The 19,597-nt window shown below is 46.0% G+C and overlaps 1 protein-coding gene and 1 long non-coding RNA gene across 3 annotated transcripts; one reads left to right on the top strand and one right to left on the bottom strand.

Annotated features, from left to right (window-relative positions):
* The first annotated feature begins 12,929 nt into the window (after positions 1-12,929).
* On the top strand, positions 12,930-19,209 carry MANEAL (mannosidase endo-alpha like). Of its 2 annotated transcripts, none has more exons than XM_072974734.1 (4): positions 12,930-13,570; positions 14,758-14,867; positions 15,724-15,800; positions 16,918-19,209. In XM_072974734.1, exons 1-4 carry the CDS (start codon positions 13,018-13,020, stop codon positions 17,552-17,554), a joined length of 1,377 nt encoding a protein of 458 aa, XP_072830835.1. In that variant the 5' UTR covers positions 12,930-13,017; the 3' UTR covers positions 17,555-19,209. The 2 variants fall into 2 exon arrangements, with proteins under 2 accessions (XP_072830835.1, XP_072830836.1); XM_072974735.1 differs by lacking the exon at positions 12,930-13,570 and adding an exon at positions 13,818-13,861.
* Positions 16,799-17,615, bottom strand: LOC116282975 (uncharacterized). Its single transcript, XR_004192524.2, has 3 exons — positions 17,492-17,615; positions 17,156-17,286; positions 16,799-16,944 (listed from the first exon to the last, which is right to left on the bottom strand). It is a non-coding gene; the product is annotated as an uncharacterized lncRNA (long non-coding RNA).
* Positions 19,210-19,597: the final 388 nt, after the last annotated feature.

Here is a 19,597-nt window from a genome sequence, read left to right as displayed (position 1 = left end):
AGAAAAAAAAATCTTAAATATAAGAATACAGGTAGATTAAAGTTTGTAAAAGACATACTATACAAACAGTAGCTAAAAGAAAATCAGTTAAGCTAAACTAATATAATGCAAATTAGACTTTAAGGCAGCATCACCAGATACTGCATAATGTATAAAATGCCAATAAACTAGGAAGAAGAACAATTCTAAATTTGTATGCACCTAATAAAACAACCTCAAAGCATATAAAAGCACATCATACATACCACACCTCCAGGTCTGCAGTATAAAGAGCAATGAGCTTAGGGTCCTGGGAATCCGAGAAAATAGAATTTGTGTAGAGGAATGAATGTGGAAGACAGAGTGCATCCAGGGATCTGAGCATAGCCAAAGAATATCCGTGTAATTAACTGCCAGCTCCTGCAACAGACAAACCTCCAAATTTCAGTGACTTAATTCAACAAATTTACTTCTAGCTTTCGTTACCTGTCTGGTAAGGTAGGAACTCTGCTCATTCACAATCCTTATGGAAAGAGGCTGACAAAGGCTTTGTCACCTTGACTCTGCACCATCAGGAACATGTGACAGGGAAAGGGGGATGGATGAGACACACAAATTCTTAACTGCCTCAGCTCAAAAGTAACACAAGTCACTTCTGCTCACAGATCATTGGCTAGATCCAGTCACATGGCCCCATTCTAACTGCAAGTGCTACCAAGTCCAAGCTCATACTGCTCGCTGCAGGACCAGCCAATAAATGGAGAGATGAGTTGTTGGGGCAAGGAATAGTGACTTTATTCAGAAAGACAGCAGACCGAGAATATGGTGCACTAGTGTCCCAAAGAACCATCATCTCCAAGTTAGAATTCAGGCTTTTTTTTTTTTAATACTAAAAGAGAAGAGGGTAAAGTCCTGGCTCCAGCCAGACTCTGGAGGGGATGTGTTACTTTCTTCCTTCCTGCAGCCACTCACAGATGGGCCTGGTCAGGTTGCTTCTTGTGAGCTAAACAAAGGTATTTTACCTTAACGTTCACCACCTGGGCAGCAGGGTTCCCAGAGATGGGCCATTATGTGTAATTTAAGCTTATAGGCAACATCCCTTTAGTGATTAACTTGTAATAGAATGCAAAGGTTTTTCCCTATTATGCAAGGAGAACTACACAAATGTAGGGAAGCATATGGGATTTTTAGTGCGTACTCTCTCTGTCACAGAGAGTCCCCAAATCCTTAGAGGAAAATATGTTCTTTCTTGGTACATGGCATTATTTGAAAATTGTGTTTAAAAAATCTTGTTTTCCATGTATAACTGAAAAATTGTGCTCTACACTGGAATTTGACACAACATTGTAAAATGACTATAACTCAATAAAAAAAGTTTTTAAAAAATCCTGTTTTCTATTTTCCCAGTAATCTCTCAGTTGTTCTGCCTTTAAAATATCTTCCATCTCTCAATCTCTCTCTCCTTCACCCTCTTCTTTTTGTATCAGTTTTCCATTGCTGTGCTAACAAATCACCACACATTTATTTCCTTACAGTTTCCATGGGTCAGGTCTGGGCACAGCTTAGGTAAGTCCTCTGCACAAGGTCTCACAGGCAACAATCAAGACGTCGGCTAGACTGCATTCTCATCCAAGGCTCAACGGGGGAAGGGCCTGCTTCCAAGGTCATTCAGGTTGTTGGCAGAATTCATTTCCTTTTGGCTGTAGGGCTGAGGAGACTGACTCTTTGCTAGCTGTGAGATGGAATCTCTGCCACTCGAGATTCTCAACATGGCCAGTCACTTCATCAAGCCCACAGAAGAGTCTCTCACCTCAGGGGACATCCTGCCTCTCTTTTAAGGACTTCTTCATCATTAATTCAGAATAATCTCCGTTTTCATTGACTCAGACTCAAATTGAATTGGGACCTTAATTTCATCTACAGATTGTCTTTGCCATATTCTGTTGTCCAGAAGCAAGCCACAGGTCCCACCCACACTCACGGGGAAGGAGTTTCAGAAGGATGTGAACACCGGTGAACAGGAATCATGGTGACCACTCTAGGGTCTGTCTGCCACAGACAGAAATATTTAAACCTACTCAAGTGAAGAGAAGAGTCATATGGTGGATGGAAATATCTCCCAAGAATGAACTGGACAACGTGCTGGGAAATGGAGCTGGGTCTAGGAGCAGTTAGATACCGAGGCAGCTAAGGTCTCCTTTTATTTTTTCCCCTACTATTTGACTTTAAATTTCTTCTTCTTCCAGTTTTATTGAGACATAACTGACATACAGCACTATATAAGTTTAAGGGGTACAGCGTAATGATTAACTGACATACATCATGACATGATGGCCACAATAAGCTTAGTGAATATCCATCATCTCATACAGATACAAAATTAAAGACATAGAAAAAATATTTTTCCTTGTGATGAGAACTTTTAGGATTTCAACTTTCATACATAACATACAGCAGTGTTAATTAAACACATCATATTGTACATTACATATTTAGTACTTATTTATCTTATAATTGGAAGTTTGTACATTTTGATTGCCTTCATCCAATCCCTGCCCCACTGACCTCTGCCTTGGTAATCACAAATCTGATCTCTTCTAGGAGTTTGTTTTTGAAGTATAATTGACCTACAGCATTCTGTTAGTTCCTGTTACACAACAATCATTTGATATTTCTATATATTTCAAAGTGATCACAATAATAATGTCTAGTTATGATAGGTTGCCATCCAAAGATTTACATAATTATTGACTACGCTCCCCACAGTGTACATTTCATACCTGTGGCTCATTTATTTTGTAACTAGAAATTTGTACCTCTTACTCTCCCTCACCTATTTCACTCCTTCCCTTGCTCTCTCCTTTAAAAAAAAAAGTCTTTTGCTTGCTCTCTTTTCCTCTTTCCTCCTAGGGTCAGATGGTCTCTGGTTCCTTCTTCCACAGTGTGCATAGTTTATGCATTTTCCGCTTTGTGGACAGAGTGCTCCCCTCAGCCTCCTCACAGCATCTGCCCCTCATGGCTCTGGTCTGCCCGTGGCACTGCCTTGTCATAGTGTCTACTGGCTTCTGCTGTGGCCCTGACTCTGCATGATCTTTCAACTTATCTCCCCAGGGCTAATTGTGGCAAATTCTTGGGGGAAGAATCTAATTGCTTAGCTTGGATCAAATGTCTGTTACTGATCCAAAAAGCTGTGGTCAGGGGAACAGGGTCATCTTGTATAAAGAGGTCACTTAAACAGGAGGGTGTGAGTGAGAAGGCATCCCAGTTCACGTCTTTTATGTCATTCTTGCATCAAACTGGACAGCAGCAGTGGGGAGGTTATAGCTCGCGGGTAGAGTTCATACCTAGCATACACGAGGTCCTGGTTCAATCCATTAAAAAAATAAGTAAAATAAACCTAATTACCTTCCCCTGCAAAAGAAAACAATACTGGACGGCAGCAAATGGAGGTGGACAGTCCTTGCCAGTGGCCTCGGCTTACCCTGGTAGCTGCTCTGGTCCTTACAGCATTATACGGAAAGCCCGTGAAGGCATGAAACTTATTTGTCTTGTCAATTGTTGTATCTTCAGTAGCTAGAACCATGCCTGGCATATAGTGTGCACCCAACTGATATGTATTGAATGGGTGAATGGGAATTTTAATAACAAGATTCAGTATTTCCCTCCAAACTCCCTTTCCCAGAAACTAAAATACTGCAGAGAAGTCAAATTGCTTTCCCCTCCGAACTACAAAATCTGACTGTAGATTTCACTGCTCCCTTTTCTCAGGGTTAAGTGTTGGGCTGAAATGTGAGCACAATGGAGAAAAGTACGTAGGAGGGTGTGTGCCGAGAGGTTGGTGAGGATAATTACTCTATTGGGTGGACTGGATTGAAATAGAATTCTTGATGAAGGGGTAAGAAGTAGGAGCAGAAAGGTCAGGGCAGGATGTACATCTTTCTGTCTTGGTGGAGACCAGAGTGATCTCGAACTAGCACAGCTTGTCCTTATAATGACATCTCTCAGACACAATGAACCCACCCTGAGCCTGGACCCTGTGCCCCGCTGTTTGTTGCATTAACGCTTGCTGCTGGTTCTGTGCCAAACGTGCGTTAAGTGCTCTGTTTCATTTGGTCCTTACTACAAAGGTAAAAGATGGCTATTCACGTACATTTGCTCCTTCACTTCCCATCCAAGACTCTAAAAGAGTTATTTACCTTCACTTATCCATTTAATTTGTTTAAATTCACTTTCATTTTTAATCAAAGTGATACTATATGTAATAGTAAAACTCACATACTACTACAAGGCTCATTATAAAAATAAAAAGACCCCGCTTCTTCCCTCCCACCCCCACGTCCATCCCTGAGTTTCATCCCCCAGAGCTTTCAACACTTGTGATTGTATCTCCTGGTGTTTCCTCACATTTACGGAAGATGGTACAGAGTCTGTAAGTGGGCTGCCTTCCTGCTCCTACTCGGCTCTATAAGCCATGGGGCATGGTCAGCCAGGGGGTTGATGAGGCCTCTAGCATATACAAAGTAGCTCCTAAACAACTCACCTAACATTTACTAGTTCAGCAGACAGTACTGCACTGTTTAAGAGCACAGGCAGACACAGGCTCAAATCCTAGCCCAGTCTCACTCTACATCTCTAAGCCTTTGTTTTGTCACCTGTAGAGTGGGGCATGACAACACTCGTAACAAGACTGATACAAAGGTCAGAGTGTGGGTGCGGGCAGTCAGGTGTCCTCAGACATGGCGCCTGCTCCATTCCATCAGAGACACCACGTCTGGAGGAGGTCTCGAAAGATGGGTGAATTTGAACACAGGGAAAAAGAAAGCCTATTACAGAAAAGAGAAGAATGAAAGTGCAGACTTACAGGCAGAGATGAACATGGTGTGTTCGAAGAACAGTGAAGGTAGACTCATGTAACTTGAACGTTGGGTCCTTTTTATGTGTAAGGGGTCATGTCAGATAGGCAGTGAGGAGAGTAGTGGAGAGTAGTGAGGAGTGTGAGCAGCAGGCAAAATGGATGGATTTGGGCAAGGGGCACGCTCAGGTGTGGTGTAATCAAGCTTTGCCTGATGCTCCAGAGACCTGACTATGAGAGTTCTCAGAGAAGTAATGGAATTTGAGCCTCATGAGATAGTTAGATTAGATGGTCCCTTACAATCCTAATGTTCTATCATTTCTATCCTATAGGCTTGATACAGTGACAGTGAAAATACAGAAAAAGAGAAAGAATTTAAGTGTTTTGCAAATAGCATCCATACGACTTGGTCACCATTTGGACCCTGGGAGTAAAAAAGTGCACCAAGCGTGACTAAAGTTTGAATATGGGTGTCTAAGAGATTGGAGTGCCCCTGGATGGGGAAATGGATAGTGGAAATGATTGTAAAACTTGCAAAGGAAAAGTTCTAGTTGCAGGAAGGGTAACAGCTCTGTGGTAGAGTGTACGCTTAGCATGCACAAGGTCCTAGGTTCAATCCCCAGTACCTTCATTAAAAAAAAAGAAAGAAAATTCTAGTAGATGCATGAAGAACAGACCAGGCATGTTCCTGTCTCTAGGACTTTGAGCTTGCTACTCTCTCTGCCTGGAACTCCTCTTCCAAACATCGGCGTGGTTTCCTGTATGTCTCCCTTCAAGTTATCTTCGAAGTGAGCTCTGATCAACATATTAAAAATTACAAAACTTCCCTGCCCTGGCACTCCCTCTCTCCAACTCTTGATTTGCTTTTCTCTGTAGAACTTATCCTCCCCTGGCCATTCCATTTTTTTCCATTGATTGATAGACACTCCGATATGGGAACTGTGTAGAAACAGTATTCCAAGCGAAGATAGATTTGCTTTATCGTTGTGTTGGACAGTTTAGGAAAAACACCTAATAAAAATACATAAAACAAATCAAATGGTGTAAAAAGGGAAATTATTAACTCCAGGGGAGAAACAAAAATTGTACAAGAAAAGAAGTGTAATCATGATTCATACTTGGCTCAATGGTGAAAAATACTAAAGAAAACATTGTATCCACTAGGGAGTTAACCTAAAATCATAATACTGCCACATGGCACAACAAAAGAGGAGAATGCGAGGGGGCTATAGATCAGGGTTTCTATCAATTTCTATCAGTTCCTGGAGATGTCCATCCTGGGCATCTTCTTCCCTCTCTTGGGGGCAGATTGCATTTTAGTCTTCCACAGCTGTCATCCTGGGGCTCCCCGGAGCTTTTCGTCTGTTAGATTTCCTTTTTATAAGATCTCAAGTTTCCCATCACCTTTTTTCAGTTGCCCTCTCATTATATCCTTTGGTGGCTTCCTGAGAAAGAGGGCATAGGAGAAAAAAAAATTGAGACCTTGTGTACCTAAAAAGTCTTGATTCTTCTCCTCACACTTTTTAAACTGGTTATAGAATTCTAGGTTCAACGCTATTTTCCCTCAGCATTTTGGAGGCAACTCCCCTCTGTCTTTTTGGTTTCCAGTGTCATTCTAATTCCAAATCCCTGGCATCTGACATTTTTCCGCCCCCAGAGCTTTTGGATCTTCTCTTTGTTTTCAGCATCCTAAAATTTCATAATGATGAAATCGCTCGCCGGGAGGGCTATTGCAATCCAGAAAGTCGTGTCTGGGAAACTTTCTTGTATGAGTTGATAATTTCTCCTTTCAACGTCATCTATCCTTCCCTTGTGGAATTTGTATTAGACATAGAATCCAGGGTTGGTCGTTTAATTTTTCCCATTTTCCTTCCAAATTCCATCTTCAGGATTTATTATGTATTCATATATTATGTGTGTGAGTGTGTATGTATGTATGTATGTATGAGTGTATTTAACTTCCCAGGAGATTCTTTGGCTTTATCATCCAAACTTTCTATTAACATTTTAAATTTCAGCTCTCCTGTGTTTTAATTTCCCAAAGTTCTTTCTTGCTCTGCGATCAACATTTCCCCTCCTTTATAAAGCATCCCGTTCTTGTTTCACGAATGCACAGTCACTGGGCTATTAGATGGCAGCCTTTTGCCTGTTTTATTTGGCTAGCGAATTCTTCCTGAGTCCTCCAATCTAGTTGCTCTTGCTCTCTTGCTCTTTCTTTCGTGTTTGTTGGCTTATTTTTATCTCTGCCTTCATACAAGAGGCTTTCACTAAATGTCTGGGGATCATTGGCTGGTCACTGTTGTTGGAGCGAGGCACTAGGAAGCTGATTAAGGACCTGAAGCACGGGGCAGACTTGCTGACTCGTGTTTCACTCTGGGCTGATCAGGTAGTGAGCTGGCTTTTCAGTATGTGTAGGATTTTTTCTCAAGGGCCTTTCTTTCTCTCCAGAGGAGAGTCACTTGGACTTCTGCTTACAAGGAAGCTTTCCAGGGGCTGGTCTTCCTACCACTTCTTATGCATAGGCCACTCATTCCCCTGGATTTCAGCATGGCACCCCGTCTCTACCTTTGCTGTTGCTTGGTGCTCAGGAATCTGGACGCTGTCTTACTCTTCCGCAGAGTAAAACTGCCATCTCTTGTCATAGTGCGGGCGGGTGGCTGTCTCAACATAGTCCAAGTTCTGTGAGGAATAAGGGAGAATAGACGCTGGGCAGCTGTGGGAGGTATTCTTGGCTGTTTACTCAATCCCCATTTCCCCCTTCTTTCTGATTTTGCTCACCCTTCTCTGAATGGCCTTAGCAAGAGATTGGCTTAGGCATGAGTCTATGACACAGTTCTGGTCAATGAGAAATGATGGGACGTTGACTGGGAGCCTCTCAAAGTTTCTCTTACACTTGAAAAGTCTTATAGGACAGCCATTTCCTCCTCTGCACCTGAATATTGTCATGTGGGTATTCAATGCTTCGAATTGCTTCCATCCTTTTTCAACCATGAGGCAAAGGCCAAAGAAACCACAGATTATATGATGTCCCAATGTCTTCGAACCACCGGCTTAACCATCTGTAACACTAGCTTCCCCACAGGCTACTCAAAAAGTGGGGTAATAAGCCCACTGTATTTTAAGTCCCCAAATGTGGTCTGAGGCCAACAGAATCACCACCTGAGATCTTATTAGAAATTCAGAATCTCAGGCCTCACCCCCGGCCTGCTGAAGTAAAATCTGCATTTTAAGAGAATTCCCAAGGGTTGCTTTTAAATTTTGTGATGCGCTGCTTTAAGCCATATTTAGCTATTTCCCTTGTTATTTGCAGTTGAACACCTTCTAACTGATAGAGTGGATGGAGCAAACGCCTTTCAAGCCACGTGTCACATCTCTTTGGCCCACTTTGATTTCAGCAACAGCTTCTGTGGTAGGCAGAATTCAAAAGGTGTCCCCACCACCAAGATTCCCATCCTGTGGCTATTCATTCTAACACGAATCTAGTTAATGCTATGAAGGGATTTTGCAGATGGGGTTAAGGTTACTAATCAGCTGACCTAGAAATAGGGAAATTATCCTAAAGTATCCCTGGGCCTAATGTCTCTTATGAGCCCTTAACAGTAGAAGAGAAAGGTAGGAGAGATATGCAGAAGAAGAAGTCTGAGAGATTCTAAGTGAGGTCTGGGCCTGACATTGCTGGCTTGAAGATGGAGGAAGGGGCCACTAGAGGGTGACGAAGACCCCCAACTGACAGTCAGCAAGAAAACAGGGACCTCAGTCCTACAGTTGCATAGAAATGAATTCTGTCAATGATCTGGGGCACGGATTCATTCCTAATACTCCACAAAGCAGCACAGTCCTGCCAACACTTGGACTAAGCAGAGACCCAGCTGAGTCACATTGTGCCTGGACTTTTGACTTCCACTGGGTGGTAATACATTTTTTTTTTTAATGGAGGTTCTGGGGATTGAACCCAGGATCTCGCGCATGCTAAGCAGGCACTGTACCACTGAGCTATGCCCATCCCCTGACAATACATTTTTGTGCTGTTTTAAGCTACTAAATTTGTGGCAATTTGTTATGACAGCCCAGTCAGGGTAGACAGTTCTGTGCAAGCCAAAACTTACTTCTCACTGGCAGCATCCCAGTTCCAATATACAATGTGTCTTTCTGCCTTAAATCTTGCCTCAGGAGCTCTTCTGATACCAGGGGAGCCTATCTGGGACAAAGGAGACGAGAAGTGTGAGGAACCTAATAGCCCTAGAGAAAACACTCAACCAGTAGATCCCAGGGCCAGTAGATAACTCTTAACCTTGAACTTCTTAATTCTAGGAAGCATTTGTACACTTCTCAGAAGTCCTGGTGGAGCCAAGGCCCCATTATCTATGGCAGCAACCTCAATAGTCTCATTCTCCACAATTCCTCATTCTTGCTTCCTAGAATGACCTCCCAAATGATCTCCCCGCTCCCAAGTCCCTTTCTCAATCTCTGCTTGAGATTGATACGTGTGAAAATAAAGGAAAACCTAAGTAAATGGAGTCAGAAGACCAGGAAGGGGAGTGCTCATGCATATACCACTCAACCATACAGATCCCAAATGGAAGAGAGGGTGCCTTCCTTCTTCAACAGGAAGTGACACTGTTCAGTTACTGTAGCAGGAGGAATAAAGATTTTCTCCTGCCTGGCAATAGCTCAGCCAATGAGAGTCTGCACATCTCAGCCAATGAAAAGCCACTATGCTTCAGACTCTCAGTTTCCTCCAATGGACTTTTTGTTTCTAACAGCCCCTCCCAACTTTTCCTTCTCTGTAAAGTTTCTTCTCCTTTGCTTTATCAGGACTTGCATGTGGTTCCCCAAATAGTTGCAACTCTTTGCTGCTTCTGAATAAACCTGTTTTGCTGGCAAAACAACTGTTTTAGGTTAACACAGAGAATCAAAAAAGTCTGCTCCATGAGCTCATCTTGCTGAGAATAATGGTAACTTACTAGATTATTTCACTGTTTCACACTGAAAACCAGGTCTCAGGGAAGACAAATCAGGAACTCCATACCACTAAGTTCTTCTCTGTCCCGTGTTCCTTTTCTTTTAATGGTATTACCATTTGAGAGAAAGATTGAATCTATCCTCAGCTCCAGGGAGAAAAATCCCAAAGGACTGTAATTGAGGACCCTTGGGTCAGTGTCCATGATTGGTACAATGGAAAACAGGGTGCTACTGCTGGTTCATTTTGGGTCAGAATTCTAGCCCTGGATCAAAACATTATGGATAGGTGGTAGTGTCAAGGACTCCAGGCAAGGCCAGTGGGGACCACCATTGTGTTGCAGGGCAGTCCCAGAAACAGAATGATCTGAGCCAGGGAACCTTCCCACTAGTTATCTAAAACCACACTACCCGCCCCCAATTCTCTCACTTCCTCTTTAATGATTCTGTCTCAGTTTTCTTCACGAGTTCTTCTTCCTCTGCTCAACCCATAAATGCTGAGGTCCCTGAGGGTTCCATTCTTGCTCTTTCTCTTTTATTCTTACTCATTCTCAGAGTCAGCTATTTCCATGGTAGACATTATGGTCTTCTCCCCAACATTTTTTTTCTCTGTTATCTTTTTTTTTTTTAGTTAAAGTATAGATGATTTACAATGTTGTGTTAATTCCTGGTGTACAGCAAAGTGATTCAGTTTTATACATATATAATATACATAATAATATATGTATACATAATATAATGTATAACATAATAATATATGTACATGTATTTTTTCATTCATTTCCATTATATGTTTTTACAAGATATTGAATATAGCTCCCTGTGCTATACAGTAGGTCCTTGTTTATCTTCCCCAATATTTAATTCACTTCAAAATTTAATCTAATCGAGTCATGGTAATTCCATTCCCCCTTGGCAAAATCTGTTAGGGTTGAACAGGACTAAATTATATTAGACCAATAAGATTCAAAGAAATGCTTGCTTAAGACTTCTGGGAAAGAGAAATCAGTCTTCCTGTTGTCTGTTGGGTGGGAAAAGGAAGCATGCAGCCTCAGCTGTCTGTGGCAGTCATTTTGTGTTATGAGTGGAGCCGGTTTTGGTAGGAGGTCAATGATGGGGACATCAGCGCAGTGAGATGGGAAATATCTCAGGTTCTTAATGACATGGTTGAACGTGGTCATCTACCCACTCTGCCTTTCCACTGGACTTTCTGCTCTGTGAGATGCAAGGTTTCCACATTGCGTAAGCCAGTTTGATTCAGGTGTTTGCTATTGAAGCTGAAAGCATTCTACTTAATTCACACCACTGTGAAATAAAATTCATATTTTGTGGCAAGATAAGAAAAATTTAAACCTAAAAAAGTTTCTCTGCTGTCTCCCCTACCCCTGCATTGTGTATTTGCATTAGGCATCGACCAAACCTTCCCCTTTGGCAGAAATACCTGCTCAACCACAAAGAGCAACATTCTCCCAGCATCAATAAGACAGCTCCTTAAAGATAACATTCCTTCTTAATAAGGGGTCACAGGGTGCTTAGATCTGGGTTATGTAAACTATCAATAATACAACATTTAATGTACAGCCCTCTGTCTCAAAAAACTTATGTAACTGTGCCTCGACTTCTAACAAGGGGAACAATTCTCAGAGCTTTCTGAGATGCTCGTCCTGGTTATAATCTTCAAATTTGGCTCAAATAAAATTTTCCATTTCTTTCTTAGATAGACTGATTAATTTTTCATTGACACTACCATGAATTCTCTCAAAAGCACATTCCTGGGCTACAAACCTACTCACATTTCCCAACCCCGCTCCTCCTCTTCCTGGCTTTCCTACAATTCATCTACTTAAGAAATAAATACTCGGTGCCTACTATTATGCCAAGCTGTTTTAGACACTGTAGATATCGTAGTTGATGAAACAAAGTTGCTGTCTTAATGGACCAGTGAAGGAGGCAGACAATTAAAAAAACAAAAAAAAGCCCGATTTTCTGAATGAATGAAATAATGAATAATACAGACTAGGAACTTAATGTTGAGTGAAAAACTTATCACTGTTCTATACTTCAATTAAAAAAAAAAGACTTAGGCTATTTCCAAAAAAAAAAAAAAAAAAGAAGAAGAAGAAGAAGAAGAAAAGAAGAAGAAAGAAAAACTTATCACTGTCTATACAATATCACCCAGAGTCTGGTATTCACTCAACAAGCAACCCAGGGAACAGAGTGTCAGATCCTGTTCTCCAAGCCCTTGGAATCTGAAAAGGTAAAAATGTGACTCAGGGCCTGCACTCTGGAGCTCAGAGTCCAGAAAGAACTTGGAATATGTGTTGACTGCTGATTTTGTCAGGCCCTGTAAAAAGAGCTTTATGGTAACCATCTCATTTACTCCTCACTGACTATAGGAGGTTGTCCAAGGACAGAAAGCTTGGCAGAACGCTTGGGACAACAGACCTGAGACCAGGCAGGCTGGACAAGAGCTTTGGCACCCAGTCCTGACCCCTGGGTTTAGGCCCAGTCCGTGTGACCTTGCAGAAGTCAGTCTCTCTGGTCCCTCCATGCTCTAGCCAGTGTCTGAAGTGTCTGATTCCTGGGGTTTTTCCGGCGCCCCTTTAACCCGGGCTTCAGAGGCTGCCCAGGGTTTTTAAGAGTCGGTCCGAGGGATGAGGGACCTGGAGCAAAGGAGGAAGGTCACTGAGATCAGTAGGGAGGGGGTCGGTGAAGTCCGTAAAGAGGGATCAGCGGGGAAGGAGGTCGTAGGAGAGAGGGACAACCACAGACCCTGCTTTCTTTCCCAGTCTTCTGCTCCCACGTCCTCCAGCACCGCCACCCGGACCTTCTCTTAGGCTGTGGAAGGAGGGCATTCCCTTTCCCCTACCGGGTCCCTCCACCGCTTCCCCAGGCTGAAAGGCGACACATCCTTCGCGAACCAAGCGACTTGACTTAGGCCCCTGCTCGTTTGGCCCGGGAACTCGCAGCTCGGCTCATCTCTCCTCCAGGTCCACTCCCCCTGCGGCGCGCGACCACTTGGTCTGCGCCGCCTGCATTCTCTGTGTGCGGGGCCCGCCCGCACTGCGGGGGAGAGTCCGGGAGCCGCCCACGCCGCGCTCCGCGCTCGGCGTCGGCGTCTTCTTGGGACGCGCGCGGGCTGAGGGACGCGCGGGAGCCGGGCGGGCAGCCATGGCGCGGCGCGCGGGGAGGTAGCCCGGCGGGACCCCGGGAGCGCGGGGGCCGCCATGGCCCGGCGGCGGCGCCGCGCCTGTATCGGGCTGTTCCTGGTACTGCTTTTCGCCTTCGGCACCCTCATGGGCCTGCGCACGCTCAAGGCTCCGGACGGACTCCCGGCGCTGGGCCCGGGCCTGGAGCTGGCGCCCTTTGAGAGACGCCCAGAGGGGGCCCCCGCGCCCGCTGCCCGGGCCCCGGCCGCCCCCGCCGCCCCGCCGCCGCCGCCGCCGCCGCCGCCCCGCACCGCGGGCCCGGGCAGCTCCCCGGGGCCGGCCCCCGCGGAGGCCGAGCCCGCTCCCGGGCAGAGTCTGCGCGTCTACTCGGACCTGCACGCCTTCTACTACTCGTGGTACGGGAGCCCGCGGCGTGAGGGCCACTACATTCACTGGGACCACGTCATGGTGCCGCACTGGGACCCCAAGATCTCGGCCAGCTATCCCCGCGGACGACACAGCCCCCCCGATGACTTGGGCTCCAGCTTCTACCCAGAACTGGGGCCTTACAGCTCCCGGGACCCCGACGTCCTGCGGGAGCACATGACCCAGCTAAAGGAAGCCGCCATCGGTGAGTTCCAGTCCCCCGCAATCCTGGGCCCCCAGCCTCGTCCTTATTCGTTCCCACACCCCAACTTCCACTGCTCCTATCACCCAGCCTTTGGTCCCATTTACTGATCAGCCTGGCTTCTTACCCCTTCTCTTCTAGAATTCTCATTCAATGCTCACCAAGAGGCACTCCCCATCTTCTAGTATTGAATCCTCCACCTCTGCCCTCTGCCCCAACACAATCCAGGGCCTTTTGCTAGAGCGGAATTGCTGGGAGGGCCAGTGGAAGGAGTTTGCACCAGGGCTGTCCCAGGTAGGGACAGTGAGGAGAGAAGGGCAGTCTTCATGTCTGTTGGGTTTCTAGGTTTGGGTAAGTGAAGTCTGGGGTTCAGAGCAGTAGAACCTGGGATACCCTCTGCTTTCACACCAGGCACAGAGTAGAGCAGCACTCCTTTCTACTTTTGTTGGCTACAGAAAGGAAAGTTTGCCCACGTTACATGATGGACTGTGCTCTATTTGCAGTAAGGGGCCCGGGAGCTTTTCATCAAGAACTCTGCTTGAAAAGAAGTCCCTCTGGAGGCAGGCTGGGGTGGGGAGGCTCACTTATTTCAGATTTTGTCACTGAATTCTGCTGGATTTTACGGTACATTTCTGTTTCTCTGGAAATGTGTAGTGAATAGGGGAAAAATGGAATGCCAGATACAATGGTGGGAGGTATTCACAGATAAATAGCACAGAGGCCATCCCTCTGGATTCTACAGTCTCGAGGAGCAGGCAGTTGAGACAAATGTTATTTCCCACGGGAAGCATAAAATGACCTCCGCTCAGGGCTCCTCTCCCTGTGGGACCTCAGAGGTGCGCCTCTCTTCCAGAGATAGGACTGTCGCTTCCAGGTGGGTGTGGCATTGTCCACCCATTTCTCTTTGCTTAACTGCTTGCTAATGCAGGCCACAGGCCGGCTGGGGCCTTTAGGCCCCTTCCTGGCCGGAAATATTAGGTTTCCCGCAGCTGCTGCGCTTCAGCACCGCGGGCGTGGACAGCTCCAAGATGCGAGGCTCTGGGATCTGAGTTGCAGGAAGAGAACCTGGCAGGAGCCTCGCTCAAGGTTTCATTAAGAAACCGTTTGGCAGTTGAAGATGGTTTGTGAGGAAACAAATCTGTTGTGAGGGTACTGTGTGTCTCCCAAGTAACCTCTGTGTTGTGTCTCAGGCGTTCTGGTCCTGTCCTGGTATCCGCCTGGCATGGCTGATGATAACGGGGAACCCTCAGATGACCTGGTGCCCGCCATTCTGGACACCGCCCATCAGTATAACATCCAGGTGAGTCTCCAAGAAGAGATTAAATGCTCTCTGGCTCATTCTCGAGAGTTCCCCTCTTCTGCCCACAGGGATAGTGCCTACTAGAGATCTTGGCGTTAGCGCAGGTATGCAAATACACAGCAAGTGCGGGGTTGGGGTTGAGAGTCTAATGAATAGTGCCTATGTCACTCTTATTTTTTGAGTTCTGAAAAAAAAATTTGGGAAAACCAAATATATAAGAATTGGGAGACTAAATAAAAATCATAGTTATAGAGGTAAGGTTGGAGACCCTGACCCTGGAAAGAGGGCAGACAAGCCCTCAACTCCCTAGTGGGAGGCTTCAGGGAGTAAAGCACAACATGTACTCTTAGCGGGCAGGCTCACTTTCAAGAGGAGGGCTAAAGCTGTCCAGTTGTTTACCCCTCATGTACCAGTCAAATAAGTCATTCCCCTCACCCATGGCAAAGAAGAAAAAGGATGAAGAGGAGCCCCACTCCTGTTCCCAAGCCCATCACTGACACGTTAAACGAATCTGGCGCATTTTTGCATTGACACAGCTTCAGTATGCTTCTTCCCACAGTTTCAGGCAGCTAGTGCCAATCACTGGAAGCTGGCACATCACTTGAAACCTGTTAGCCATCCTGCAACAGCCCATCAGAATGATTCCCAGAGGCCCTGCTGTAGGAGATGGAAAAACTTCTGTCCTCCTTTTTTTGGCCCTGAGGGCAGTGGTTGCTTTCATTTATATTGTGCCCACGACTGCCAGGTCTCTCCTGAACTCAGCCTCTTCTTCAGGCCATGTTTGGAGCACGAGCCTTATAGGTTGTGGCCCTTGGACAGATCCTCACCTGACCAGTATCTCCTCTGTTTGTGGCAGGTGGCCTTCCACATCCAACCCTACAAGGGCCGGGATGACATCACTCTGCATGACAACATCAAGTACATTATTGACACGTAAGGCTGCTCTGGGGCCTGGACTTTGGTGGGGGTCAAAATGGGGGCAGGGAAAGAAGATTTGGAGGTGCAGGTTAAGAGAAAAAAGGGCAGAATGCCTGTGTCCCCAGCAACTGTTTTATAGTAAAAGAGTACTGGGCTTGGAGATGGCACCCTGGGTTTGAATTCTAGTTCTGTGGCCTCCAATTTGTGATTGGAGGTCAGCCTCTTAACCTGAGTCTCGTGAGAGTTACATGAGCTAATATAGGTGAAAGTGGCTTGTACGGTGCTTGCACATTTCATTCATTCATTTATTCAAAAAATATTTATTGAGTGCCTTCAGGTGTCCAGGCACTGTCCTAAGTCCCAGTTGTACAGTAATAGGTAGGACTAGCAAAATTTACCTTCTAGTGTGTGTTGGCGATACAGTAGAGCAGACAGTAGTTACAGATGACAAATCATACAGTGATTCATGCTATGAAAACCTAGTATCAGCATAAAGCAGGGTGTTGTGTTAGCATGTGCCCAAGAAACTACTTTAGAATGGGTGGTCAAGTGAAGCTCTCTGAGACGACATGTGAGCCAGCATCTGAATGGAGAGTCGGCTCTGCAAAGATCTGGGGCAGGCAGAAAACTCCAGGCAGAGAGCTGTCAGCTCCAAAGGCCATACCATGGGTGAAGCTTGACAGCAGCCAGTGTAGCCACAGTGTAAAGATAGCTGGCGTAATAGCAGGAATGGAGGTGGACAGGGCCACATGGAGTAAATGGGGCTGTGGAGGTCTTGGTAAGGAGCAGTCAGATCTGATTTACTGGATTACAGGGAGGTGGAAGTGGGGGCCGGGAGACCATTTAGGGGGCTGTTGATGGGTGCAGTCCAGATGGAAGACGGAAGATGGTGGTAGCTTGGCCTAAGGCAGGGAAGTAAGGCTTGAACAGAGGAATGACAAGGCTGGGGAGAGGGAAGGAGAGAGGGAACTCAGTTGTTGCTTAGAGGCATGAGTCCAACTGTGGAGACTGGCTGGATGCAAAATTGTACTTGGGCGTCAGGAAAGATCTCCTCCAAGGCTGGCGCTCCAGCTGTGCTGGCTTCTTTCATCCCAGGCTGCCGGCTCAGGCTCTTCTTTCTCCTGCTCCTCAGGTATGGCTCCCATGGTGCATTTTACCGCTATAAGAACAGCATGGGTAAGAGCCTCCCACTCTTTTACATCTACGACTCCTACCTGACATCCCCCGAAGCCTGGGCCCACCTCCTGACACCAAACGGCCCCCACTCAATCCGCAACACCCCCTACGATGGGGTCTTCATAGCACTGCTGGTGGAGGAGGGCCACACCCACGACATCCTGGCCGCTGGATTTGATGGCATGTACACCTACTTTGCCTCCAACGGTTTTTCCTTCGGCTCCTCCCATCAGAACTGGAAAGCTGTGAAGAACTTTTGTGATGCCAACAACCTCATGTTCATTCCCAGCGTAGGGCCTGGCTACATCGACACCAGCATCCGGCCCTGGAACAACCACAATACGCGAAACAGGGTCAATGGCAAGTACTATGAGACAGCCCTGCAGGCGGCCCTGACAGTGAGGCCCGAGATTGTCTCGATCACCTCTTTCAATGAGTGGCACGAGGGCACCCAGATTGAGAAGGCCATTCCCAAGAAGACGCCGACTCGGCTGTATCTGGATTACCTGCCCCATCAGCCCAGCCTGTACCTGGAGCTGACGCGCCGCTGGGCAGAGCACTTCATCAAGGAGAAGGAGCAGTGGCTGATGTGAGGGGCCTGCAAGCACGGGCATGAGGTGCTAATGTCCCAGCCTCACCGGAAGATGTCACCCCTTGGGTGTGGTTGGGTGCTTCTGGGCCCATCAAGCCAGGGCCCATGGAGAACAGAGCTAGTTCCTTAGGCAAGTGGTGCCGGGGTGCCCTGCAGGGACAGGAGATTAGGTGGTATTCAGAGAGGGAACCCCAGGAGCTGGCAGGTGACTGGATTTAGCCCAAGGCAGCTCCACATCCTCAGTCAGAACACTTTAAAAATAATCCCTTCTAGCTTGGAACTCAGCTGGTGTCGTTGAGTCACCAAGTCACTGTTCTTAGAAGGATGTCAGGGCTCTGGGCTAGCATGCACCCCGCTTCCTTCTGCCAGCCTGCGTCCTCTCCAGGCCTTCTTCCCACATCCTCTGTCATCTCCAAGTTAGGGAACCATATTTGAGACTTTCTAAAAAGGGAAGTTCTTGATTTAAGCTCTTCCCAGTAGATTTATGAACCCAATTATCAGGAAATAATCCTGAGCATTCACACATTCACACAACACATACCAGTCGAGCACCTTACGACGTGCCAGGTGCTGGGGGAAACCTTGACCAGGAATGGTTCCTGTCTTCCTAAGCTTACAGGATCCCACCTCCCTTGTTCGGTGTGGCCTTGTAGCTAGTGCCTAAGCACGGCTATAGGCATTTCCTTTTTGCAGTTTTGCCCAGTGCTGGGAGTTCAGTTCTTTCTCCTCTAAGAAAATACCTCTGTGCTCCAGAGCCTCCGTTTTCCCGAATGGATATTTAGCTCCAGGGAGAGGACCAGGACTCCCCTCTCCCTTTAGCTGTCTGAACTGAACGAGGCCCTCTCACTAGAGCCGTTTTCAGTGCTGCTGTGATTTGTATTGAATATGATGTGGTGTTCTGATTCTTAAGTCAGCTTTCCTCTTGCTCCCTTCAAGACTTCACAAACTCTGACCCCCTCAGTCAGATTCTGTGACAAACTGACATGTGGGATGGGCTGGCCACAGTGCAAGATTGCTTAAGGAATTAGTAGTTTAAAATAAGATTTCTAGAAGGAATAATCTAACAAACCAATTTTTTTTATAAATAAACTAATATGCTAATTGCAGGGACCCTCAAAGCAGGCCCTTGGACGCTCTGTTGGCAAGATTCTTAGGATCTACTTGAAAATCTGTACATTGGAAATCACTGTATTGGGAAATTAATGGGCTCAAGACTGAATCCCAACTCTGGAACCTGGGGTGCAAGGTGGGAGGTGAGGACGTGGGCCCTCCTGGTCTCAAAGACCCCCAGCTCATTAGACAACAGATACTAAAACCCCACCAACAGATGGGGCAGACCTGGACCCCTCACTGTGACTTAGTTGGGGAAATCAAGGCAGGTGGGGATAGGTGAAAAGTGCTGGATGGTGACCTGGAGTAATTTATAGAAGGGAGTAACACTGAGGCTTCGTTTGACATATATACACAAAACACAAGAAATGTGCTAAGACCAGGGGGCAGGGGCAGTCATTCTCACGCACTGCTGATGGCAATGCAACTTAATTCAGTTCTTCTAAGGCCAATCTGTATCAAGAGCCATAAAAATGTCCATACACTTTGACCCAGTAACCTTACCCCAAGGAGATAATTCGGAAGAAAATAAAGCATTTACAAAGATGTTTAAAAGCAGTATTATTTCCTATTAAAGAAAAAAACAAAGTTGAAACACCCAACAGTAATTATGTTTAACACTTGGTATACATCTGAACAAAGATAAAGGCTGCTGAGTAGACACTGGATTTAAATAAAGATTTTACAGGTATAATTTATTATAATTCATATTATGAATAAATAAGAAAAAAGTGGCTGAAAAAGATAGTAGAGCTTTGTTTCCCAATATTCTTTAATTTGGAACCCCCGCAATCCCCACCTCCCCCCAGCTGAGCTTACTTCCCACCATTAAAACAAAATGACGCCTCTGCCAGGCAGTTACAGCACAGCACTGGACCCCTGGTTCACAGGAAGCTCTGCAATCTTGTATCTTGACCTGCTTCCCGCTTTAGGA

The sequence above is a fragment of the Vicugna pacos genome, chromosome 13, assembly GCF_048564905.1.
Source record: "Vicugna pacos chromosome 13, VicPac4, whole genome shotgun sequence".
Classification (NCBI taxonomy): Eukaryota; Metazoa; Chordata; class Mammalia; order Artiodactyla; family Camelidae; genus Vicugna; species Vicugna pacos.
Note: the sequence above shows the minus strand (reverse complement) of the source record. Positions and strands in the feature narration are given on the sequence as shown.

Coding starts and splice junctions, on each gene's coding strand:
- MANEAL (XM_072974734.1), top strand. CDS start 13,018: ATGGCCCGGCGGCGGCGCCGCGCCTGTATCGGGCTGTTCCTGGTACTG. Junction 13,571..14,757: donor GCTAAAGGAAGCCGCCATCG/GTGAGTTCCAGT, acceptor GTTGTGTCTCAG/GCGTTCTGGTCCTGTCCTGG. Junction 15,801..16,917: donor ATCAAGTACATTATTGACAC/GTAAGGCTGCTC, acceptor CCTGCTCCTCAG/GTATGGCTCCCATGGTGCAT.